The sequence below is a fragment of the Anomaloglossus baeobatrachus genome, chromosome 6 (assembly GCF_048569485.1).
Source record: "Anomaloglossus baeobatrachus isolate aAnoBae1 chromosome 6, aAnoBae1.hap1, whole genome shotgun sequence".
NCBI lineage: Eukaryota > Metazoa > Chordata > Amphibia > Anura > Aromobatidae > Anomaloglossus > Anomaloglossus baeobatrachus.
The window spans coordinates 161,956,831-161,983,496 of record NC_134358.1 but is presented as its reverse complement, the minus strand read 5'-3'; the positions used below and the strand labels follow the sequence as shown (position 1 = coordinate 161,983,496).

The window sequence follows — 26,666 nt, the reverse complement described above, 5'->3', positions numbered from 1 at the left end:
GAGCTGTTCAGATCTGCGACTAGCAACATGTAGCCACCAATGACACTGGAACAGCTGATTGGCGGTTTCACCAGGTTTTTGCTGCCCCATTTGACAGTAGCATTATGTAGGGGCAGAGACCCTGATGCCAGTGATTCATCACTGGTCTACATGTTGTATTTTTTTAAAATCACAATTTTCACAGCTGCAAGTCTACCAGTTCTCTGAATGCTGAGCTCTATATAACCACGCCCACATCAATGATTGTTTGCTCTCCGTGTACACTGTGCATAGGAAGATAACTGCCAATCAGTTGTGGGGGAGTAGTTGGACTACCTTGTACTGTGGGGGTAGATTGTGTTTGGGTATCATACTTTATTTGAGGGACCATTTTTGGAGCCATCATATTCTATTGGAACCATGATAAGTATATGGTAGTGGGTAAAAACGCTAAGGGACTTCAGTAGTGGTACAATCAATTACTGTGTATGTGTTAGAATGCATGGCCCTCTCCCTTTTTAGAAGTGTCGGGAGGTAACCCCTACAGAGACTGAGCGGATAAGCCGTGACTACCCCTATTCTGTCACATATATGTATATATGTATATATATATATATATATATATATATATATATATATATATATATATATATATCATTTTTTTTAAGAGCATGGGCAGTTAGGACTTTTGCTAGGGGCCCCATGATCTCTATCTATGTCAAACAAAAATATCATTTTTAATAGAACCGTGTTGAACAAATGCTTTTCCATCCAAAAAATGTGTAGGTAAAAAATATACCTCCAAAGGTGCCTCTATGTAATGAAATGATTGTCTTTTGGATGAACATATTTTGCTATTGGTCTAGAATGGATTAATTAAATAAATGAAGCAATATTTTTTAACTAGCAATTATTAATAATAACATTTTTCCAGTTTAAAATATATTAAAAAGCTAATCATGACAGCACTTGCTTTTTTTTTTTTAAATAAATAAATAAATAAAAACAACTAACAAACAAGTTTTATGATATATTCTTATGGTATCTTTTTTTTCACAGACTGGGGCTACAGCTTTGATGGTGGCATCCTATGCAGGACATATGCAATGTGTACGAGAGTTAGTACTTCAAGGGGCGGATATTAATCTTCAGAGAGATGTAAGTATATATCAGGTGTAAGAAACAATTATTCTATATCAGAGAGCGCTCAACTCTCAAGTTACTTCATGTATGTCTGATATCTGATTACTGCTAAAACCTATGATGGTATGTTGTAATTTATAACTTTTGCCAATTTTTTGCAGACTGGTGCTACTGCTTTGTTCTTTGCAGCTCAGCAAGGGCACAATGAGATTGTGAAATTCCTTTTTGAATTTGGTGCATCTACAGAATTTACCACCAGGGTAAGTACCGTAATAGTTTTCTAAAAGAGCGTAAAGCAAAATTACCTAAGGCTTGTTTTTAAAAAAAATAGTTGTATACTTACTAATTATAGCAAAGAAAATCTGAAACAGTAGCTAAACAGAGTAATGTAGTAGTGACACTTTACAGTAATATGCGTTGGCATTGTGAGTAGCAATGTTATGGGGTCTGCTCTTGTTGTAAATGCTTGACCCTTTTTCCTGTCCTTACATCAACTAAAAATTTAAGCCCTCCACCAAATTGAATACATGTCCATGTAACATTGAAACATGACTCAATGCATGCCTTTATTTGCCCGAAAGCTTTACTACACAACACATTTAATTAATTGGCTTTCGAAGCAATATGCAAACAAGGCTTGAAGTGCACTGGGTGTGACAATGCACTTCCATTGCCTGGTGCCTTGAGGTCTTTCTCCACATAGCTCCTCCCTCTTCTAGATGATGGACACTTAAGTAGTGTGCTACTTAATTACTCTGTTCAGTGCATTTTTCACCATATTCTGTTTATTATGCACACTACTGTGTTCACGTGAAAAATAATGTAAAATAAGGACTAACTCTAAACTACTACACCTGACCCACCCGGTTGTTGTACAGATTAGAGGTCTCAGCTGTGCAGTCTCTAAAGACCCCTGCATAAACTGAAACAACTCTAACTAGAAGACTTAGGTGGGCTTTGCACACTACGACATCGCAGGTGCGATGTCGGTGGGGTCAAATTGAAAGTGACGCATATCCGGCATCGCATGCGACATCGTAGTGTGTAAAGCCTAGATGATACGATTAACGAGCGCAAAATCGTCGTAATCGTATCATCGGTGCAGCGTCGGCGTAATCCATAATTATCCTGACGCGACGGTCCGATGTTGTTCCTCGCTCCTGCGAGGAACAGCTCCTACCGGCATTACCGCGGCTTCCGTAGGATATGCGGAAGGAAGGAGGTGGGCGGGATGTTTACATCCTGCTCATCTCCGCCCCTCCGCCGCTATTGGCCGCCTGCCGTGTGATGTCGCTATGACGCCGCACGACCCGTTCCCTTAGGAAGGAGGCGGGTCGCCGGCCAGAGCGACAGTCGCAGGGCAGGTGAGTGCATGTGAAGCTGGCGTAGCGATAATTTTTGCTACGCCAGCTATCACACGATATCGTACCTGCGACGGGGGCGGGGACTATCGCGTGCGACATCGCAGAATCGGCTTGCGATGTCGCAATGTGCAAAGTCCGCCTTAGACTCAGATGACCACTTAGACCTTTGCTTCTTAAGCGGCCATCAAGGGTTTCACTTATCTCCTTAAGAATCTGAGGGAAGGTGCAGAGTAAAAATTAGGTAAACCAAAAGTAACAATCTTCCAGACAAGTTGTAATTCCAAGCAGGAACCACTTCAGAAATATCACCAGCGAGTAATTCAAGCCTGCCTGGGGAAATTTTAAATAGTTACACCCGCCGAGTGTTAGGGCAGACTGAATTACAGCATTGATAACACTTATTGGCAGAAAAGCAATGAACACACAAACAAAAGTGTTCAGAACCAGGACAGCAACTGAACCTGACTGTGGTTTAGTGGAGAGGGAAACAAACCACAGCACAGGCTGCTGGATCAAATCCAAGGCATGACACTGCTCTGCTTAGGTATCATGCCTGTGCAGTAGTTTCCCATAGGTGGGCTCAAGGAGCAGACCTTGCTCAACATTTCAAGAACAGAGTGGTAATAGAGCAGCGCTATCTAAGTAGTGGAGTGCAGCATTAGGAAAAGAGTGGATCAAAGGGATAGGCAATTTTATTATTATTTTTATTATTATTATTATTTATTTATAGAGCACCATTGATTCCATGGTGCTGTACATGAGAAGGGGTTACATACAGAATACATACACAAGTTACAGTAGACAGACTAGTACAGAGGGAAGAGGGCCCTACCCTTGCGGGCTTACATTCTATAGAATTTTGGGGAGGAGACAGTAGGTGGGGTGTAGATGTAGATTGGGCGGCAGCTCCGCACAGTGGTCGGGGGCAGCTCCGCACGGTGGTCGGGCGACAGCTCCGCACGGTGGTCGGGCGACAGCTCCGCACGGTAGTGAGGCAGTGAGGTCATTGTAGATTATAGGCATTTCTGAACAGATGGGTTTTCAGGTTCCGTTTGAAGCTTGCAAGGGTAGCAGATAGTCTGACGTGTTGAGGCAGCGAGTTCCAGAAGACTGGGGATGCTTGGGAGACGTCTTGGAGTCGGTTGTGTGAGGCACGAATGAGAGAGGAGGAGAGAAGGAGATCTTGGGAGGACCGGAGGTGACATGTTGGAGTGTAGTGGGAGATTAGTTCAGAGATATACGGAGGAGACAGATTATGCACAGCTTTGTAGGTCAGTGTTAGTAGTTTGAATTGGATACGGTGGAAGATTGGGAGCCAGTAGAGGGACTTGCAGAGAGGAGAAGTGGCGTGGTATTGAGGAGAGAGGTGGATCAGTCGGGCAGCAGAATTAATCATGGACTGGAGAGGGGCGAGCGTGTTGGCAGGGAGGCCACAGAGGGGGATGTTACAGTAATCGAGGCGGGAGATTATGAGGGCATGCACTAGCATATTTGTAGATTGCGAGTTGAGGAAAGGACGGATTCTGGAAATATTTTTGAGTTGAAGATGGCAGGAGGTGATGAGGGATTGTATGTTTGGTATAAAGGACAAGGCAGAGTCAAAGGTCACTCCGAGGCAGCGAACTTTGGGTGCTGGGGAGAGCGTGATGTTATTTATTGTAATAGATAGATCAGGTGGAGAATGTAGGTGAGATGGAGGAAAGATGATTAGTTCAGTTTTGGCCACATTGAGCTTTAGGAAGTGAGAGGAGTAAAAGGAGGATATAGCAGTTAGACACTTCGGGATTCTGGACAGCAGAGATGTGACATCTGGGCCAGAGAGGTAGATCTGAGTATCATCGGCATATAGGTGGTACTGGAAGCCATGGGACTTAATGAGTTGTCCCAGGCCAAATGTATAGATAGAAAAAAGTAAGGATCCCAGGACAGAGACTTGAGGGACGCCAACAGAGAGATAGCGGGATGAAGAGGTTGTGTCGGAGTGGGAGACACTAAAAGTGCGGTTGGAAAGGTATGAAGAGATCCAAGAGAGGGCGAGATCTCTGACACCAGGGGAAGAGAGGATCTGTAATAGGAGGGAGTGGTCGACAGTATCGAAGGCTGAGGACAGGTCTAGAAGTAGGAGTATGGAGAAGTGCTTGTTAGCTTTGGCAGTAAGTAAGTCATTCGTGATTTTAGTCAGGGCAGTTTCGGTAGAATGATGAGGATGGAAGCCGAAATGTAGGTTGCCAAAGAGAGAGTTAGATGAGAGGTGGGAGGAAAGTTCAGCATGGACGTACTGTTCCAGGAGTTTTAAGGTGGATGGGAGTAGTGATATGGGGCGGTAGCTGTTAGTAGAGGTTGGGTCGAGGGAAGGTTTCTTTAGGATAGGTGTGACTGATGCATGTTTAAAGGCAGAAGGGAAGATACCAGTCGTTAAAGATAGGTTGAAAAGATGGGTTAAGGCTGGAATAAGGATAGTGGCGAGGTTGGGGAGGAGGTGGGATGGGATGGGGTCAAGTGCGCAGGTGGTGAGGTGCGCTTTTGAGAGAAGATGTGCAAGCTCGTCTTCGGTGATGGTGGGAAGGAAGTTTATGGGGAGGGGCTGTGGTCTGTTATATGAAGGGGTTGTGGTGGCTGAGCAGAGAAGACTTATTTGGTCGATTTTTTCTTTGAAATAAGTGGCAAAGTCTTCTGCAGAAATGAGGGAGGTTGGAGGGGGCAGTGGTGGGCGAAGGAGGGAGTTGAAAGTATTGAATAACTGTTTGGGGTTGTGTGTTAAAGAGGATATGAGGTTTCTGAAGTAATCCTGTTTAGCGGAGGTGAGAGCTGAACGAAGTGTGTGAATTGCATTTTTGAATGTGGTGAAGTCTTCCTGGGAGTGCGTTTTCTTCCAGCGCCGCTCTGCAGCCCTAGACACTTGCCGTAGTTTTTTAGTGAGGCTGTTGTGCCAGGGCTGTCTATTGATTCATCTCACTCTGCCATGCACAAGGGGAGCGACTGAATCAATAGCTGATGTGAGAGTGGTGTTGTAGAAAGTGGTGGCACTGTTTGTGTCGTGGAGTGACGATATGGAGGACAGCGGAAGGATAGAGTCAGAGAGGGTGTGCATGTTGAGTTGTGCAAGGTTTCTGCGGGGATGTGCTAGGCGCTGGACAGGGGGGGCAGGTGAGGAGGACAGGACTGAAAAGGTCAGCAGATGATGGTCAGATGGGGGAGGGGGGAAGTTGTGAGGTCAGAAAGGGAACAGAGGCAGGTGAAGATAAGGTCTAGTGTGTGTCCATCTTTATGGGTGGCAGAGGCGGACCACTGAGTTAGACCAAAAGACGAAGCGAGGGACAGGAGTTTGGAGGCTACCGACTGGCAGTTGTCAGTGGGGATGTTGAAGTCACCCATGATGATGGTGGGAATGTCAGCAGAGAGAAAGTGTAGAAGCCAGGCAGAGAAGTGGTCGAAGAAGGCAGTGGTAGTGCCCGGGGGTCTGTATATGACAGCCACTTGGAGGTTAGAGGGAGAATAGATTCGGACAGAGTGCACTTCCAAAGGAAGGCAGGACAAGAGAGGATACAGGTGGGATTGGGTTAAAGCTGCAGTTGTTAGAAAGGAGGCCCACTCCTCCACCTTGTCTATTGCCAGGGCGAGGAGTGTGGAAGAAGTGAAGGCCACTGTAGCATAGTGCAGCAGGGGAGGCAGTTTTTGGAGGGTGTCAGCCATGTTTCGGTGAGGCCCAGAAAGGATAGATTGCTGGAGGTTAAGAGATCGTCAATGATGTGCAGTTTATTACAGACAGAACGGGCATTCCAGAGTGCTCCAGAGAGTGGGAGCACTGGAGTAGGTGAGAGGGGAATGGATTTTATATTGGAGAGATTGCAGTAGTTACTAGTATGTGGGGAGTGATAAATGGGTGATAAAGAGGGGTGTACCATCTGTGGGGGGCCAGGGTTGGGGGATATGTCACCAGTAGTGAGAAGAAGTAGAGAAAGGGAGAGCAGGTGGGAAAAGGAGAGTGGCAAGCATGGTCTGCGTGATATAAGGAGCGATCTGAGGTTTAGGAGCAGGTCAGCAGATGAGGACAGATGAGAAGGCAGGAGGGAAGGGGAGATGAATATTTGTTTGGAGAGTGCTGGGGTGTGGGGATAGCGAAGGAGAGTAAGGAGGAGAGGGGCAAAGACTGTGAGGGCATAGGTGAACATGGTGGGAGTAAGGTGTTAAGTTTGGGATTTAACAAATAAATTGTGACAGTGGCAAACTCAGAAAGAGTAAAATTTTACCTTCTGGTCACTTCTGTGACATTTCTGGTATATTTCTGACACTCCACTTAATAGATCCCACTTATGAGAGCACACCAGACCAGGGTCATAGCAGACCTGCACCATCAAATTTATACATCTCTGAAGGCCTACAGATTGACTCTGGTGGGAGCAGAAGGGAGGGGTCATACTAACACAGAGCACAGAAACACAACAGGGGTAAATTAGCAGAAAGACACTACAAGAAGCATTAGGATTACTTCACAGCAAGATGGCTATACACTTGAGATGGAGAAGATATAGTCAAGTGTGATCTAGGATCAAAAAGTTAAAAAGAAGAAAAAAAAACCCCAAAAATTCTAATTTTAAAGGAAGACAGTTGTTGACGGAATATGACATACCAGTAGAAATATTGATACAGGACAGAATAGACTTCAATGAAAAGGGCAGTTGTTGAAGGAATAGGCAATGAAAGTGTATCATCACTCCCCAATGCACTTCCAGCCTTATTTGTATATAGCATGAAAAGTTGATTTCTCTGTAACAGAGTAATTATTTGGTATGATGTTACTTGTAGATTAATAATCTACACACATTTATTTGGTTTAGGGAAGTGACAACAAGCTCTATTTAAGGAAAATTACTTTCTGTACATTAGTTTACTCACAGGTACTTTACCCTTTCTTCTAGCTATATTAGTATTGTAAGGGGTTTCTTGGCACATGGACATTTTTATGGTTTTACTTATGGAAATAGCTGATGCAGTCCAGTTGCACTGGGGTTGGTTTTGCTTCAATGATTTGTAAGGATTCCTGTATGGCTCAGAAATGGATTGGTGACACTTGGGATAAGTATCTGATATGTATCGCATTACTGTATAAAGTACCGTACACTGCCAGGTGGAGTTTACAAATGTTTACAAAGAAGTAACTGTGGAACAAAAGCGCAAAAGTCTTTTTGGCCCATTTATCTAAAGGAAATTATTTATTAGATTTACTCCCTTACGGAATTTGTATCACTGTCCTCTACGACTCTTGAGCAGCTTCTGAGTTAGATGGCCAAGTGGATCACATTAATCACTGCAGGTGCAACTATTCTATGGGTCCTAACCTGTTTTTTTTAGGACTCTTAGGCAATTCTCTCATTTCTGTCTTTTTGTGTTCTTATTTGAATTCATTTATGTTCTCCATTATAACAAATTCATACATACAGTACGAACTGGCACGTGACCTCTGAACACACCCATTGGCATATAAATTCCAGACTAATATTTTTCAACCTATTAACACGTTTTTATCCACGTAATTACACCACACGCACATTTGATAAAATATCAATATATCAAAATATCAAATATCACCACACTCTCTGATAAATAAAACACAATGCAATTCTTTCAACTTTTTTCTAATTTTTATTCATTTATTTTTTTCATTTTTTGCAACACCATCTATTATCACTATTAACACCATCTCTTCAATGATGTCTTGTCTTTCACCCCATTCTTCCATATATGGTTGTAGTTAGAACCTCCAGCTAGTATCACTCCATGATCCCCTTTAGCTCTCCGAGATCTAGACTCTCTTTATTGTTACACCACCTAAAACATTTTTGTAAACCCTTTTTTTCCCTTTTACTTTTTTTTTGTTATAATGTGTTTTATTGTTAGGAATTTTGAAATGCTATACCTCCAGGACCTTTTTAAATAGTTTTTCATTACAATACTCTTTAAATCTTTAAGAGCAGTAACTTAATTATACCTTTTGGATCCACCAACTCTTTATTTCTTATAATGTTAATTGGGATCATGATATGTAAATATGTGTTTTTTGTCTAATGAATTATGAGAAATTAAATGCGTATGTTTTTGATACAGACTCAGAGTTCTCCTGTTTCTGAGAACTCTTTAAATCTTGTTTCCATTAATGTAACAGTCGATTATCCCGCCAGTATTTGAAATACAGCAGGCAGTGATGTGACGTATCTGTATTTGTATATAAATAGGTTCTTCCTCCTTTGTAGTAGACTATTGATTTTTCTTTGACATCCTGATGAAGAAGACAGTGTTCTCTGAAACGTGTTGACCTGAACAAATAATAAATAGATGAAATAATCGACATTGTTTCCTCTGGTGATAGCGCGGTATACACCTGATCTTCCCCTCCTTACGTCTTTGTAAAATGTTTATCACATAAATCTTATTATTTGCTTAAATTCTTTTTGTCTGGACTATTACATAACTTGAGAATACTAACTGTGGTACCACTATGATGCCATGATTTCACTGTCATATTTCTATCCAGGTTTGGCAAACTTTACTGCCTAGGGCTATAGCTGTGGGCAAGGGTCTCAGATTCTTTGCCCTGGCTTGTTACAGACAAGGATTGCATGTGTGTGGTAGCATTACCTCTTTGTATCGGTACCTCTAGGTCGGAGGCCTGGTTTTCATTTCCTGCTGCACAAAGTGCTGTACCGCTGCATTTTAGGTTATTAAAGGAAAGTCCACAACAGTAGTTAAAAAACGTCTTGTACTTTACTTGCTAGTGGTTTAAAACATAGTTTCTTACAAGGCATTGTTACTTTGACATAGACCGGCTCTTCCAAATTGGGTTCAGATATGTGTTAACTCTTTCAACACCGGCTACCAAGGAGGGATCGGGAGGCTGACTCATATCTATCCCACTGATATTTAACCACATGGGTCCACGTGTTTCACTGTGGCTAAGATACTTTGCACGGCTATGCTACTTTTTCCAGAGTCGCTCTTAGAGTCTTAGTGTCCTGCAGCCTCTTTCTCTTATGGGGTCCCCGTTGCACACTGTTCTGACACTGTCCACACCTTGTCAAACTGCCTGCTTGGCGGGGAGTCCCCGTCTCTCAACACGCCTCCTTAGAGCTACGTCTGGATTCCAAACCCGGCCACCTTTGCTTCCTCCTGCATTTGACTTCTCCTTTCTACTCCCAGAACAGCTCTAAAACCAGGAAATCCCTCTTCCTATATATCCTCACACTCTACTCCCCTTCCCTATCTGACTAGGCTTAACTCTATATTACGTGGGGGACATCTAACCATAGCCAGGAGCAACCTCCTCTTATGGCCAACTAATTCCTCATATATATTTTAGATACATTTTTCTGCACATAACATTTTATACAGGATGCAGCCAGGCCCCTTCATGTAAGGCCTTGTATAGTGGAGTTTCCGTCCCTGTATGGTGCAAATAAATGCTGGGGAGACTCTGTACTATACGTAGCCCGCCTGGTCGAATAGTATGGGCGTTTAATAGGCTGCTGGTCAGTTACTATGTACCTGCATGTGTGAACTGTGCCCTATGCAGGCCACTAGTGTGCATTTTATCATCCAGCAATTGCCCCCTCCATATTTTGGAGATGTGTGTGTGACTTGCTCCTCTTGCACCTGTGATGCCGCCACCTACTGGGGGTTTGTCTGCATCCTGTTAGTGCATTAGTTTTTTTGGCCTGGGCAGTTCACAACTGCTTCTGTTGCTATAAGTATTTCCTAATTTATGGAGGATCTTTATTCCTCTTTTTGTTGATATTTTATACTTCTTTAAACTCAACCTTCTAATGTACTACACCTCATACATTGCAAACCCTTATCAACATTACTATACATTACATTTTGTACTATTACTTTCTATACCCCGTATTGTATATCACACAGCAGGCACTAAAGCCATTGAGGTCTTCAGGGGGGTACATGACTGTAGATCACACTCTTACAATAGGACATTATTATAAGCTTGTTTTTCATCTTATCTGTCCTTCTTCTTCGTACATGACTGAAGTCAATTTTTCAAGCTTGTATCACTGTTCTCACCTTAGGTAGTAAGAGTGTTTCCTGTTTTCCCAGTTATCTACAATCGTATTATTTCTTCAGCACCATAGACTGGGGGCTGTCTACTCAGTAGACTGGAAACAAGATCATTGGAGAATAACCATATTGTCTGCAGAATGTCTAGTGCCTCGACAGTGACTTTAGAAGTTCTTTTTTTCTCAATGAAAATAAACTGGTAGAATACACAGTTGACATGCGGTAGTATGCCAATAATCTGCTAGGATAGCCCTAGATGAACATGAGTGGTCTCTGTGCTGGGGAAAGAAAATAAAAAACCTAAAACTGAAATTAAATCATGATGTTCAAAGTAGCTTTTTTCAATCTGAACATGTACTGAGGACTGTATAGACTGTACAGGCCACTTACTCACTGTTCATGCATCAGCCATTACTCTTGTGGTCATCTCCTTATGAACTCCTAAATATATGACTTCTTTGAGGTACACAAGGCAGTATTAGAGCCACAAGGTCTTGATCAACCCCTTCCCGACCTGGTGATTTTCCCTATATGCGCTTTCGTTTTTTCCTCCCCTGCTCCAAAACCATAACTTTTTTACTTTTTCATTGACACAGCGATGTAAGAGCTTGTATTTGGCATGATGACTTTTACTTTTGAATGACTCCATCCATTTTATCATGTGATGTGTTGGAATGTAGGGGAAAAAAATCCATGCCCGGTGAAATTCCGCCATTTTTTTTTTGTGTTTTATTCTGACAGCATTTATTATAAGTTAAAACTTACCAGACAGTATAATTCTTTGGATCAGTATGATCACGGTGATACCAAACATGTATAGTTTTTTTTATTTAAATAGTAATTCATTTAATTTTACGAAATTCATAAAAAAATTGCTTTTGTCACCATTTTGCCAGACCCATAGCGTTTTCAATTTTTAGTTGATGATGCCGTGTTAGAGTTTGTTTTTTTGTGGTATGAGCAGATATTTTTATTGATACTATTTTGGGGTAGATACAATATTTTGATCAACCCCCTTATTGCATTTTATTGCCGCACTTAAGTATTCAAAAAAACACAATTCTGATATTTTAATTTTGTTTTCTCAACACAGGATTTTACCAATCGAATGCATTTATTTTACATGATAGATTGGACTTTTTTGGATGGACAAATAGATGCCACATATACTGTATGTGTTTATTTTATTTTTTTATTTTTAATTATTTATTTTTAATGGAAAAAAGAGGGGTGATTTCAAATGTTTATAATTTTTTTTTCATATTTTTTAAATATTAAATATTTTTTTTGTTACTTTTTAATACAAATTTGATTAATCGGGTTAACTAATTTCACTGCCATATTACTATAGAACAGTAGAAACTTGTTCTGTGGAGTGATGACTCACACTTTTCTATCTGGCAGTGTGGTGGCTGATATGGCAATTACTAGTAGAAACGTCATAGATTCATAGGATGGTAGACTTGAAAGTGACCTAAAGGACCATTGGGTCCAACCCACTGCGAGTGCAGGTTTTCCTAAATCACCCCAGCTATATGTTTATCCAGCTTACACTTGATGATTTCCATTGATAGAGAGCTCACTACCTCCCGTGGTAGCCTATTCCACTCTCTGACTGCCCTCACTGTCAGAAAGTTTTTCCTAATGTCTAATCTGAATATCCTTTCTTTTAGTTTCATCCCATTGCTTCTTTTACTTGTGTGTGCTAATGAGAATAGGGTGGTTCCCTCTGTATTATGATTTCCTTCCAGATATTTGTAGACCGCTATTAAGTCTCCTCTCAGCCTTCTCTTTTTCAAATTAAACATCCATCGTTCTTTTAGCCGTTCTTCATATGACATGGTTTTCAGACCTTCCACCACCTTGGTTGCTCTTCTCTGGACTTGCTCCAATATATCGACGTCTTTCTTGAATTGAGGCGCCCAGAACTGTACACAGTATTCCAGGTGGGGTCTGACCAGGGCAGAATATAGGGGAATAACTACCTCTCTTGACCTAGATTCAATGCTTGTCTTGATACATCCCAGAATTGTGTCGACCTTTTTAGCTGCAGCACCACACTGTTGGTTCATGTTAAATTTGGGACCTACTATTATGCCCAGCCTGATTACAGAATGAACTTACCAGCCTGACTGCTGAATTGTGCCACCTGTAAGGGGCATAATCTTATTAGGTTGTTTTTCAAGAGTTAATTAAGGCCCTAGTAAAGGAAATATTTTTTAAAATGTATCTGTATTTATTAAATTGCAAAAAGAGCAACAAAGACAAAAGGCACTAATGTGCTAAAATCAAACACAAAAACAAATACACAAGATAATGTTAATATAGACTACAGTGAGAAACTGGAACTGTTATCTTGAAGTAGAGATCAATAGGTAGTTTGCAGTAATGACAAGAGTTACACAATAGTGAAATATAATATAAAATGCCAAGATAATATAAAGCAAGTTAGATATCAAAACCAAGATCTAAATTCTATCCAATAAAACCAAGTTATTTAACAGCAGTCATATGAGATATTGACTTTAGAAGTTAGTTCCTGCATCAACATCACTTCATTCATTTTAGAAAACCAGACGCAGATCGTCAGAGGGGATTATTTTTTCCAGAGGAGGGGTGCACTCTCAAGCTGTTGCAATTAGGAGCCTCAGTATAGAATGTTACAGTGATGGAGAAGGACGAGGCGGAAATTCAGATTAGACCCAAGATCCGTAATCCCTCTTATTATTTGTAGCATTTTTTTTCCAAGAAGGAGTGAGAAATCTGCCAGACCAAAAGATATGTAGTGGGTCACCTTCCTCATCCCCATATTTCCAACACGTTATTGGCATCAGGGATCATAGAGTGTAGGCAGGTTGTGACTCTATACCAGGATATCCGTTTATAACTAGCCTAATGAAAATGCGAGCAAATCGATGCTTTATGCGTTAAAGTGAAAATTTGCCTCTGTTGTTCTTTCGAGAAAGAAATACCCATGGGCAGCCTACGATTGTGTTAGATATTGAGTGGCAGGCTGGTCAGGAAGATCATTTTTCAATGAATATGAGAAAGACAGAGTAGGTCCCCCACTCGAGCACGCTGTCTCAAAAGTCATCTTGTCCTTATCGTAAAATGATCTAGGAGGAAGGGAATGAAAGAAATGAGACAACTAATCCACTCTCCAAAGTCCCAGTGGAGTTAGTTAGTTAGTGGACATGTCCAGCTCCAAAATGGCAAATTCTGAAGTATCCACTGTTAATCTAGGTTCAAAAGACATTGTAATCTAGTCCCGAGAGGAAAAGTGCATTACCCAAAATGATAAAAATAGAAGAGGACTGCAGTATAAGATAGGCACTTACCACTTGAAGGGTACAACAGGCAAGAGTAGCCCCAATTGTGGGATATGTTTTAAGTGATTTAACCAGAGATGGGTCCAACCAGGAAATCATAATGAGAGGGATATTTGTAAAGCTTTGCACCATCCTGACCCAAGCTTTTCCGATACTTTCGTGCACCAGTCCAGGACTCTAGAAAGATAATACAGTAAGATCTGAAATCGGGCAAAGCTATGTCCCCTAAGGATTTAGGATGATACGGTATGGCTCTTGTGAAGGAATACCTGGACATTTTGGACAACTGAGACCTTCCAACTTTGTGTTAACAGTTTGGGATATTAAGTTTTCTGTTCCAGCATGACTGTGTCCAGTGCACACAGCAATGTCTATAAAGGCATCGTTGGGGGATTTGGTGTGGAAGAACTTGATTAGCTGCACAGAGACCTGACCTCAACTCTATTGTCATTAAAGCTCCTGTAGATACGCAGGTCACAACACTATTGTCCATATAGTGTAAATCAATTTTCTTAGATGAGGTCACAATTTTCTGTTACATTGTTCTTTGTCATACTCAGATAGAGATCCATGCCACTCTGTAATAGTAATGGTCAGTATTTTTTTGATCAAAGATGGTACGAGGCCCGGGGGCACTGCTAAACTCTAAGGGCACTATATGCGCCCCTTGGGTACTGGTTACAGGGAATCTGTCACTGGGGTTTTGCAACCTCATCTGAGAGCAGCATAATGTAGAGACAGAGACCCTGATCCCATCGATATGTCACTTACTGAGCTGTTAGATGTAATTTTGATAAAAATCAATGTTTTCTCTGCTACAGATCTAGCAGTTATACAGAGCTCATGAATATGCTGGACAACCTGCAGCATCTCAAGTAATCCTCTAATGATAATCTGCTGCTGATTAAACAGTGATTTTTTTTTATCAAAACTACATTAAGCAGCCCAGTAATTGACACATCGCTGGAATCAGGATCTCTGCCCCTACGTTATGCTGCTCTCAGAGATTAGGTGGCAAAAACCTGGTGACAAATTCCCTTTAAGCTGACGAGGAGAGAAGTTTAAAAGTTAGTTGCGATTGTAATGGAAAATCTATGTAGTATTCTGCATATTTTTTTAGAAGATTGACGAAAACCTTTATCTTGTTCTCAGTTAAAACATTCTAAAAACAACATTAATAATAACAAAAGAGAGATAATAGACTTAAGATATTCCAGAGAGATTACTATAAAAGATACCATTGAGTCTTACTCATAAAACAGATGCTCGTTAACATTCATACAAGGACGACTTTATTGTATTAGTTATATTCTTAATTACAACCATCTTTGTGTAACATAAACTTGTCAAAATCGCTTTTTCATTGTGATCCTGCTTGAACAAGTCACTAGTGCACGTGGGGTGATGCAGAAAGCCTGTAAAAATAAATAAGAGGCTGCCTTGTTCTACGACTTGGTAACAAGTCAATATGTTAAGTGTTATGAAAGAGATGGAATCCACTTGGTGTTGAATCTGTGCTCAGTGAGCGCCTGGCACCTATTCAGAAAAGTGCTGACTTGGCTCATTGGCACGTTACGGTTTAATGCACACGTTTATTTCCGGACAGTAAAAGGGCATCTGAGGCTGGATTTCAGGTACTAGCTTGAAGATATTTACTTCATGCCCAATGTTTCTTATCCCAGAGAATTGGCTTCGTGGAAATGGTTTATTTCTGTTGGAAGGATTGTAATTCGACTACTTAGCAAAATCCAATATGTTGCCATCAGCATTTAAATCTACAAACGATTGAAAAGATTGGCGAGCCGTGCCAGGCCTGAATCAGTGTTATATCATATATCATGATTAAAAGGAGTCTCCGCAAATTCTTTAAAGGTGATGGAAACTCCTCCTGTTAACCGCACAGCCATTGCATGGAGTGGCAAGACACCTTTTCTCTGCGGTCATGCAGTGAGAAGAAATCGGATCTTGAATTCTATTCTCATTGTAGTGATGGGTGTAACGCTAGCGGCTGGTGTAGGGGCCGCGAGCGGGATTAGTTGACCCACTGGACTACAGGGGGGACCCGGACTTACCCTTTAGTGGCAGGGATTCAACTACGCGCCCACCTTAAGGCAGATGCCAGGTCCCACTCCCAGCGAAGTGACCGGGACTATGGCAGCTGACATCCAGGGCAGGTGATGGACTCAGGAATAGACAGGTACTGGCAGGATGACTGAGGCAGGCTGGACAGGTGGGTAAGAACAAGAATGGTGGGCATGGCAGGGGAAGTCAGGTATGGGAAGGCAGACTCAGGTATAGGTATTGGTTGGGTCCCCAGTAATTACACAGTGTGTATTTCACCTCTCTTATGGATAGGTGGTAAATGATCATTCTGGGAAAACACATATTTTATTTACAAAATTTTATCCAAAGACTGCTTTTATCAAGACCAGAATTTTTGTGTTCAATTGTCAGTTCCATTGTATATTAAGCATAGTGTCCATATTCTTGATAGTCATTCATGTAGAAAATATTTTTAGGGCAGTCGTCACAAAGCGTTTTCACTGTTTTTTACATTTCAATACCTCACCCATTATAGGATCTCTTTTTTCTGTACGTTAGAAGAGGTAGGTCAAGGAAAGGGTAAACAACACCGCACTGCATCAAAAGTAGACTCCAGTCCAAAAATCTTGTTAAAAAGTGAGTTTATTCGTCTACGCGTTTCGGAGTCTCTTTCTTCAGGACAAGAATCAGAACTTAAGGTTCTTTGAAGAAGCTACTTTAATTTTTGCAATTTTTCATAAATTGGAGGGGTTCATTACATTGTGTTTTTCCTATGTTTGCCAATGAGGGTAGTATTAATAATGGCACCCAGTAAACTTTTTACATACTTTAACTATAAATGTGGCTATAAATTAAATAGTATTGAAAAACACCTATTCAAAAATGATGTATAGCTATGAATAATTTATAAAAATATATCTTTATTACATGTATCCAATATCACAAAAGGTTTACTCCTCTTGTTTTTAGCCTTTTGTGAATAGCTCTTTTTTAGTCTTTTTCATGTATGCCAGTAGCTGCCTGGACACTTTTGGATTTTGTACATAAATATCAGTTAATGTAAATTGTTGTATATGTAAAAAGGCAATACGGTCTCAAGAAATTAATTATGGCATTCAGGAGAGTTAGGATGATTTTGTAGAGTGCAATGACATGATTATATTTCAATAATTGTTGATTTTCTTGTTCAAGAATAAATGTGGATTGTTGTTATTGCTCTCTTTCCGAGCAAAAAATAATATAAGACCATGTCTTATTTTTGGGAAAACAGTACCTATGTGCAAATACTTATTGACTTTTTTCTTATCTCCATAGGATGGAGGAACAGCGTTACTCACAGCCTGTCAGCATGGACATTGCGGAGCTGCAGAAATCCTGTTAAAAAATGGAGCCAACATCCATGAGCAGCTTTGTGTATGTACTAATGAACCAATAAGCATTCTTATGAATCATTATGACTTAATCTGTTACAAACAAATTGGAAATCAGAAGGCATTCATAAACTGGATTTCCAATTATTCCGAATATGCATTAAAAATAACTATAATATAAATCATACTATACAGAATTGATACAGAAAGTTATAGGGAGCAATTCTCCATTTAAAATTATTATGAAAAGGGTTGTCCAGGATTTAAAAACAGACAGCCAATCCTAAAAATAGGTCATTATTAATTGATTGGGGTCCAACAGCAAGAACCTTCATCGATCAAATGTTTGCAAGGTTGACTTTAAATATTCTAAATCCCTCCATACGCATTAGACTAATGTCAGCTGAACCTGCTGATAACTACAGATTTGGCTGACAAGTTGTGTATAGGGGCCCCGGACAATTGATTGTCAGGGGAGTTAATTGGCTATTCCCATCTCCAAGATCCTGTCCCAGTAGGTGTAATAATATTAGCAAATACCTCCAGTTAGAAATGTAGTATAGTTCTTCTGATTCACTATGTCGCTTACCTCATGTTCAGGGCATTGCAGGAACTTAGGTATCCATAGCTATGAAACTAACTAACTGTAACTATATATGGGTACTTAAGGTCCTGCAATGCAATGCACATGAGGTAAGGGACTTAACACTAGAAGTCCCAGAAATTTTGAGCTCCCCCCTGACGTCCCGAAAGAGGGTCAAAAGACCCTTAGTCCAAACTGACAACTCTGATGGCTCCAATTAGCATCCTTTCCTTTGTAAATGTGGCCATTGCCTGAGGAATCTGCAGGGGGCAATTGTGTTGATCCACCTCAACAAAGGTCTTGTAAGAGAGTGTAAACAAAAGAATTTCATTCGACCCGTCTCTGGGTTCCAAAGGTAGAAATGTTAAATGACCCCTCTCTGGGACTTCTAGTGTTAATGAATCAGAACAGCTGTACTACATTTCTAATCGGAGGTATTTGCAAATTGTAATGCTCCCCGATGTTGTGGTGGAGAGCAAGAGTAGATCCACTAGACCACAGGGGAACCTGGGCTTACCCTTTTTTCGGAGGGGCTTAACTAAGCGCCTGCCACAAGACAGATGCCAGGTACCACTCCTAGGGCAATGACCGCCACTGCGACAGCTGACCCCCAGAGGACGGGAGATGGACTCAGGTGCAGACACAGGTGCAGGTGGGTACAACCGGAATGGCTGAGGCAGACAGGAAGGCAGGTATGGGAGGCAGACTAAGGAATAGGTAACGAGACAGGAGCACGGGACCTCACAATTAGCTAGTAGACAGATGACTGACTAACTAAGGATATTGCACAGGCACCCCCCCTCATGAGAGGATGCCTTAAGTATCTAGCGCCTCTCAGCCATAGGCTGAGAGGCACTTCCTGGAAATAGCACACCGGCCCTTTAAGAGAAGGGCAGGTGTGTATATGCATGCCCTAAGAGCACTCCTGTGGGACTTGTGCTGAGGCTTCAGGGATCAGACATCTATTGTGGCAATTCTACCCCCAATGACTTCCAGTCCAAGGTGGACTCATGGGCACGGAGCCAAGGGAAACCAAAAACAAGTGGACAGGACAAGTCTGTAGCCATTATTCCAACCTAGTTCTGGGGAGAGGGTGCGGAACTGAACTGCATACTGGCCGACAGTGTGGACACTCTGCTGCCCCTGCTGTAACTGCAGAAGAGAGGTTGCAGCAGCGGCGAAATGACCTGGCTCATCAAAAACCTTCCGGAAGGCTTCCAAAAATTCTAGGACATTGGAGGTGATCGTATCTCTTCTCTCAAACAGAGGGTTGACCTAAGTGAATGCCTCCTCACCAAGGTGCAACATCAGGAAAACCACTTCGGCCCACTCCGATCTTAAAGTATATACTATATATACAGTCCACATAGGACGCGTCATCCACACAAAACAAGAAGGAGAATGGAGATCAAAAGAAGAGAGGAGGCACCGGACCAAGACCAGCAACACCAATCGGACCTGAGCGCCCTGTAGGTGTATATAATAAAAGCAAGCTGTTTTTTATGTTATACAGATCAGCCTGACAACTTATAAACAGCATTCTAGAATGCTGTATAAGGGATCCATGTTGCCCATATGCACCATAAATTATGCTATTTTGGATGAAGGGAAAGTTGTGCATAGGTTGCGTGGAGGTCCTTCTTCAAGTGAAAATGAAGTCTGTAGCCATAGCCTAATTCACCCCAGATCTCCAGTTACAGCATAGTTTACAGAATATTTGTATACCATGTATGACTTAAGATTTTCCTCACAATCAAAGCTGCTGCCCCAGGGTGAGTTGTGTGTCCTTATTTAACCGGAGCAATTATTTCTTTTAAAATAAATTGCAATATTAACATACATCCGCTAAGGGTGAGGTAAGAGCAGCCTGCCAATTTAACTAATAATCTATGTACGTACATGTGCAAATATCTTTATTTTTATCTCATAAATCGTGTACCAACATGCAGACATACAGTACTCTAGATACAGCTGGGCTAGAAAACAATCTCTAAATGATGCTTAGATTTTGTGTTAGAAGACTTTTTAAAAACATACAGCCAAAACATAACCCACACTATATGGCCAATAGCATGTAGACTCCTAATTATTGAGTTTAGATGTTTCAGTCACACCCATTATAAACAGACATGCACTGGCAGCAGTACAGGTTGTAGTGAAACACTGAGTTTACTTAAATGGTTAATTCTATTTTATAAAATATAGCTAGGTATGGAGACAGTGTTAAAGGTAGTAAATTTGCAGTTGACTTGCTGTTTATATATTTTTTTATATATTGCACCATTCTCTTGTTATACTTTTTTAGCTCATTGCCAAGGGATCAGGCCACGGCTACTGTCTTTGACTTGGTTAAAGATGACACATTTCCTTTGTAATTTAGGGAAAAAAATATTTTTTTATTGTCATGTTTTACATTTTTAGATTAACAAAACAGGAAAATTGGCCGATTACAATTAGGTCCAGAAATATTTGGACAGTGACACAATTTTCGCGAGTTGGGCTCTGCATGCCACCACATTGGATTTGAAATGAAACCTCTACAACAGAATTCAAGTGCAGATTGTAACGTTTAATTTGAAGGTTTGAACAAAAATATCTGATAGAAATTGTAGGAATTGTACACATTTCTTTACAAACACTCCACATTTTAGGAGGTCAAAAGTAATTGGACAAATAAACCAAACCCAAACAAAATATTTTTATTTTCAATATTTTGTTGCGAATCCTTTGGAGGCAATCACTGCCTTGAGTCTGGAACCCATGGACATCACCAAACGCTGGGTTTCCTCCTTCTTAATGCTTTGCCAGGCCTTTACAGCCGCAGCCTTCAGGTCTTGCTTGTTTGTGGGTCTTTCCGTCTTAAGTCTGGATTTGAGCAAGTGAAATGCATGCTCAATTGGGTTAAGATCTGGTGATTGACTTGGCCATTGCAGAATGTTCCACTTTTTTGCACTCATGAACTCCTGGGTAGCTTTGGCTGTATGCTTGGGGTCATTGTCCATCTGTACTATGAAGCGCCGTCCGATCAACTTTGCAGCATTTGGCTGAATCTGGGCTGAAAGTATATCCCTGTACACTTCAGAATTCATCCGGCTACTCTTGTCTGCTGTTATGTCATCAATAAACACAAGTGACCCAGTGCCATTGAAAGCCATGCATGCCCATACCATCACGTTGCCTCCACCATGTTTTACAGAGGATGTGGTGTGCCTTGGATCATGTGCCGTTCCCTTTCTTCTCCAAACTTTTTTCTTTCCATCATTCTGGTACAGGTTGATCTTTGTCTCATCTGTCCATAGAATACTTTTCCAGAACTGAGCTGGCTTCATGAGGTGTTTTTCAGCAAATTTAACTCTGGCCTGTCTATTTTTGGAATTAATGAATGGTTTGCATCTAGATGTGAACCCTTTGTATTTACTTTCATGGAGTCTTCTCTTCACTGTTGACTTAAAGACAGATACACCTACTTCACTGAGAGTGTTCTGGACTTCAGTTGATGTTGTGAACGGGTTCTTCTTCACCAAAGAAAGTATGCGGCGATCATCCACCACTGTTGTCATCCGTGGACGCCCAGGCCTTTTTGAGTTCCCAAGCTCACCAGTCAATTCCTTTTTTCTCAGAATGTACCCAACTGTTGATTTTGCTACTCCAAGCATGTCTGCTATCTCTCTGATGGATTTTTTCTTTTTTTTCAGCCTCAGGATGTTCTGCTTCAGCTCAATTGAGAGTTCCTTAGACTGCATGTTGTCTGGTCACAGCAACAGCTTCCAAATGCAAAACCACACACCTGTAATCAACCCCAGACCTTTTAACTACTTCATTGATTACAGGTTAACGAGGGAGACGCCTTCAGAGTTAATTGCAGCCCTTAGAGTCCTTTGTCCAATTACTTTTGGTTCCTTGAAAAAGAGGAGGCTATGCATTACAGAGCTATGATTTCTAAACCCTTTCTCCGATTTGGATGTGAAATCTCTCATATTGCAGCTGGGAGTGTGCACTTTCAGCCCATATTATATGTATAATTGTATTTCTGAACATGTTTTTGTAAACAGCTAAAATAACAAAACTTGTGTCACTGTCCAAATATTTCTGGCCCTGACTGTAAAAACGTTTGGTCTCCCATGGAGATTTGTGTGCTCAGATGACTTTAGCCAAGGTTTCAGACCTTAACTAGCCTGTTAAGGCCCAGTCACACACAACGACTTACCAGCGATCCCGAAAACGATGCGACCTGATAGGGATCGCAGGTAAGTCGCTGGGAGGTCGCTGGTGAGATGTCACACAGTCAGACCTTACCAGCGATGCAGGAACAATACAGGTCGCAGTAGTGACCTGTATAACGATCTCAGCAGTCACTGTGATCCTGTCACACAGTGTCAAACACAGCGATGTGTCCTGCCCAGCAGGACATCGCCTTTGAAGAAAATGGCCTGGACCATTCTGCAAAGACTAGCGATCTCACAGCAGGGGCCTGATCGCTGGTAGATGTCACACATAACGAGATCGCTAACGGGATCGCTACTGCTTCACCAAAACGGTGACTTAGCAGCGATCTCGCTAGCGATCTCGTTATGTGTGACGGTACCTTAAGGGTTATGGCTTGCTTGCTCACTATCATTGTTAGATAAGGCCAGGTGATGCAATTTTCCCAGCTTAAAAAAAACCCCAAACACTAACAGCCTCCTCAAACCTCGTGCTAAAAAACAGGAGTAATGGGTTCTTATAAGCAGCTGCCTAGCACTCTGAAAATGAAAATGGTGGACGCCCACAAAGCAGGAGAAAGCTGTAAGAAGATAGCAAAGTGTTTTCAAGTTACCCTTTCCTCAGTTTAAAATGTAAGATTGAGTCTGGAAGACCAAGCAAGATTTCTGTGAGAGCTGCTAGTAGGATTGCCAGAGAGGCAAATCAGAAACCCCTCTTGACTGCAAAATATTTAGCATACTCTGGAGATCTGGTACATTGTTCTACTATTCAGAGACACCTGCACAAATATGGCCTTCATGGAAGAATCATGAGAAGAAAACCTCTCCTGTGTCCTCACCATAAAATTCTGTATCAGAAATATGCAAAAGAACATCTAAACAAGCCTGATGAATTTTGGAAACAATTCTTGTGGACTGATGAGTTTAAACTCTAGCCACAATGATATAAGGTATATGTAGAGAAGAAAGGGCAGAGAATTTCAGGAAAAGAATATCTCACCAACTATTAAGAATGGGGGTGGATCAATCATGTTTTGGGGTTGTGTTGCAGGCAATGGCACAGGGAACATTTCCTGGATAGAGGGAAGAATGGATTCAATTAAATTTCAACAAATTCTTGATGCAAACATAACACCATCTGTAAAAAAGTTGAAGTTGAAAAGAGGATGGCTTCTACAAATGGATAATGATCCTAAACACTGGTCACAATAACATTAATTTTGACATGGGGTGCCCAAACGCTTACATGCCACTGTATGCATTTCTAGAAAGCTGTTCCTTCCAGCTTGGCCACCTTCATGAGCTGTTTCACGCTTGAGAGGCATTTGACAAAGCTCTCCGCCATCCACAACTAGCTGACATCAAGGACTGACAGCTGCTGATTCATTACGAAGACTTTTACAGTGTAGTTGTTATAATTCACCAGGTAAGGTGCATTTGATACGCCCACCAGGGCCGTGGAGCACTCGTTAGCAGGCCAGCTCTGTTCTGGGAGATCATGGTGGCAAGGCTCGGCTTCGTGACCTCGGTGGTGTCATTTTTAAGAGATGGGGGGGAAGTTATCTACAAGGGGAAATTAATTTGTGACGCCACCCATGGTATGCGGCAAGATAGGTGCCTCCACTGCTATTCAGTTCCCTTGGGGTCGGTGGTGATGCAGCTGAGTTGGTATAGCTCTCCACAAGTAGAGCTGGGCCCCAGGGCTGTTGATGGGAGATAGAGTCTATGGTGTTGAGATGTAATGGCAGGGTGCAGGGCCGGAGGCGCAGGCAATAACTGGGCAACACAGGAATGCAGTCACAAGTTCTTTACTCACTGTTGATAGTTCCAGGTTACCATGACTAGTCAGAAGCTGCCCTCAGAGTGCTGAGTCGTGCTGTGATGGGGCCCAGCCAATCCCCAGATAGATCACAGGCACAATTCGGTACACCCTTCTATGTTCTTTCCCTGGTCGTCTTCCTGTGCTGGCCTTTCCCGCCTGCCCCGTGCCTCACACACAGTGCCCTGAGCCGGTGTACGCGGATCCCTTTTTAAGGGTGGCTTTCCTGCCTTGTCCCTTGATCCTATGTGGTCACCTTTGTTAGCGAGTTATGTGCGGTGATGGCTTCGGTACTTGAAGTAACCTCAGCCTCCAGTTTACTAGCTGAGCCTGGTTGTTCTCCACTAGTCTAGGTCCTGGTTCCCTGTCGTGGCCAAGTCCCTCCACACCGGTATACCAGCTGTGGATGAAAGCCTACGGGTGGATGGCTCACTTCCCACGGCTTTAAGATTCCTTCTTTCCTGATCCTGGGACGAGCTGCTCCAGCTCCAGACCACAGGAACTTTCTCCTTCACGTCCACTTCCTGACTGAGTAACATTCTACAGTCTACTCCCACTAACTAAACCCCACCTCCAGACTGGCTTTGAGACTGTACTTTCCCTAAGGTGCAACTCGCCCTAACCATGGCCTAATGGAATGTCGCTAAATTAATAGTGCGTGTCTGTGTATGTGTGCAACGAGTTGTGGCCTCCGCCTTACTCGGGATTGGGATACCACACCTCTGGCTGAGGTGCAGTACCTCTGTGGCGACTGGACCCTCAGCGACGCCACACATTCTCTAAGCTGTAGGTCAAGGTGAGCAACATTGACCAGAGGAGATGGCATGGTCTTGGTATTGCTATAAGGTGTGTGGATCAGAGAGGAGTTGGATAGCAGGGTATGCAGGATGGCAGGCAGACAAATGGAGACAGAAATACCAGAAGAAACTGAGCCATGTGTGCAGATATTAACAGGAAAATTAGACATACTGTACACTGATGAGCAAAAGAGTAACAATGTTTTGAACGTTTGACTTTCAGGCTCCATATCTCACCATCCACTACAGCTTCAAACGTGAGACTACCTTCATTTTACAGACAATCGTCTTGGCTTTCTCATACATAAATTTGACTTGCAACTATTTAGCATATGATTAGTTATGCAGATTCTTGTCTTGTTACTGCGTTATTACTGTTCTGCTCCTGACTGGGAATGGCAGTCACATGGCCGCAAGAGTACAACATACGAACTCCCAGTCAGAATCCAACTAGACTGTTCCTGGCATTCTCACGAACATGTATTGTGTGAGGCCAGAAACAATCTAGTCGAATTCGGGCCTGAATTATGCATATCAGATACTTGCGGCCATGTTCCTGGTGCCAAAAAATATAATAAAGACTATAGCACACTTGAAGAAAGAAGTAAAAAGAGGGTTGTGGTTTTTCAATGTTTTTAATGGTGCAAAACAGAAAAAATTCCAAGGATTAGTACTTTTATCCCCTCCCGCTTGATACACTTTCTGTTCCATCTGGACTTGCTCACCCAAGACTCCTCACCCAAGTATTTTTCTATGGACTTTATGTCTCATACTGTATATAAAAAACCTGGGAACAGAATTTTTTTTTTAATTTGCGTTTAACAACTTTAAAGCACTTGGCAAGGCATCACAGTAATTACAATGATAAATATTCACCCCTGTTGCATAAAAGCAAAAGAACAGCTGCAGATAAAAAAAAAGTACAGCAAGTGTATTAATATACTACACCTACCACAACCTTCTTCAGAATCCAGCGCTGTTCTGCTCCTCTTCTGTGTGACGTCACCACTCTTCAACTATCTGTCTCTTTTACAATGTAAGTCTATGGAGCCTCCTTCTGACGCTCAATAGACTTACATAATAAAAGCCACTTCTGGATCTTGCAGTCTGCAGCATGACCCGGAGAGTCTGAAGAGTGAAGACATCACTAAGAGGAGTAGAATGGCTCTGGATTCTGGAGAAGACGGCGTTAGGTGAGTATATTAATACACTCGCACTACATAACATACACATGTACACAGATTTATTAAAAAAAAAAAATCTTCATGAGAGGGCATCTTTAAGGGGTTTTCTTTACTAATAAGTAATCTTATATCACTACAAATTGCTGAGCTATGACTGACTGTGGACAGTGCACACACTGATGTGATTTTCCTATATTTTTCATGCAAGAGAGCAGTCACGTGACTGCATGTCTGGAAATCGCATACATGCTGCCAAGTGACCATCCATTTGCATGGATTATACAGGGGAATCGTGACAGGTAGCCCAATGCACACTGTCATGATTCAGCAGTCTGCAGTCACATGGAGTGACTACAGACTTTTCTTCTTAGACCAGATAACCACTTTTAGGCAATTCAGTCCCAAGTAAAAACCCACAGGCAGATCTGTTACATATAGCTAGAACAATGGATTACAAAACACTGAAGCAACAGTCAAATCTGTTTTATGCCTGGGGTTACACATACCAAAGACTGAGCATTTTTGTCTGACAGGCATTTAAAATGAATACGTATGAAGTTAAGTACTGAAAGAAAAGATGTCTCATAGCAACGATGGTTTTATAGAAATGATTGCGTTATAGAAATGACAAAGTGCTCTGCTATAAAAGTTTGAACACTACTCTCTTAAGTATTTTTTTTACATCGGGACAAGGCCTGCAGCAATATTAAATAAATCTTAGTATAAGTGAATTCCTAATTTTGTCTTTCATTGATTATTCATTAGACTATATAGCTACATATAAAATCT

The 26,666-nt window shown here is 41.7% G+C and overlaps 1 protein-coding gene across 2 annotated transcripts in view; it reads left to right on the top strand.

Annotated features, from left to right (window-relative positions):
- ANKRD29 (ankyrin repeat domain 29) overlaps positions 1-26,666 on the top strand; it is a 68,138-nt gene that overhangs the window by 13,707 nt on the left and 27,765 nt on the right. The window contains exons 2-4 of one of the 2 annotated variants that reach the window (XM_075353341.1): positions 1,041-1,137; positions 1,284-1,382; positions 17,237-17,335. In XM_075353341.1, the coding sequence (XP_075209456.1) occupies positions 1,041-1,137; positions 1,284-1,382; positions 17,237-17,335 (295 nt within the window). Of the gene's footprint in view, positions 1-1,038; positions 1,138-1,283; positions 1,383-17,236; positions 17,336-26,666 lie in introns of both variants that reach the window. The other variant, XM_075353339.1, reaches the window with a different exon arrangement.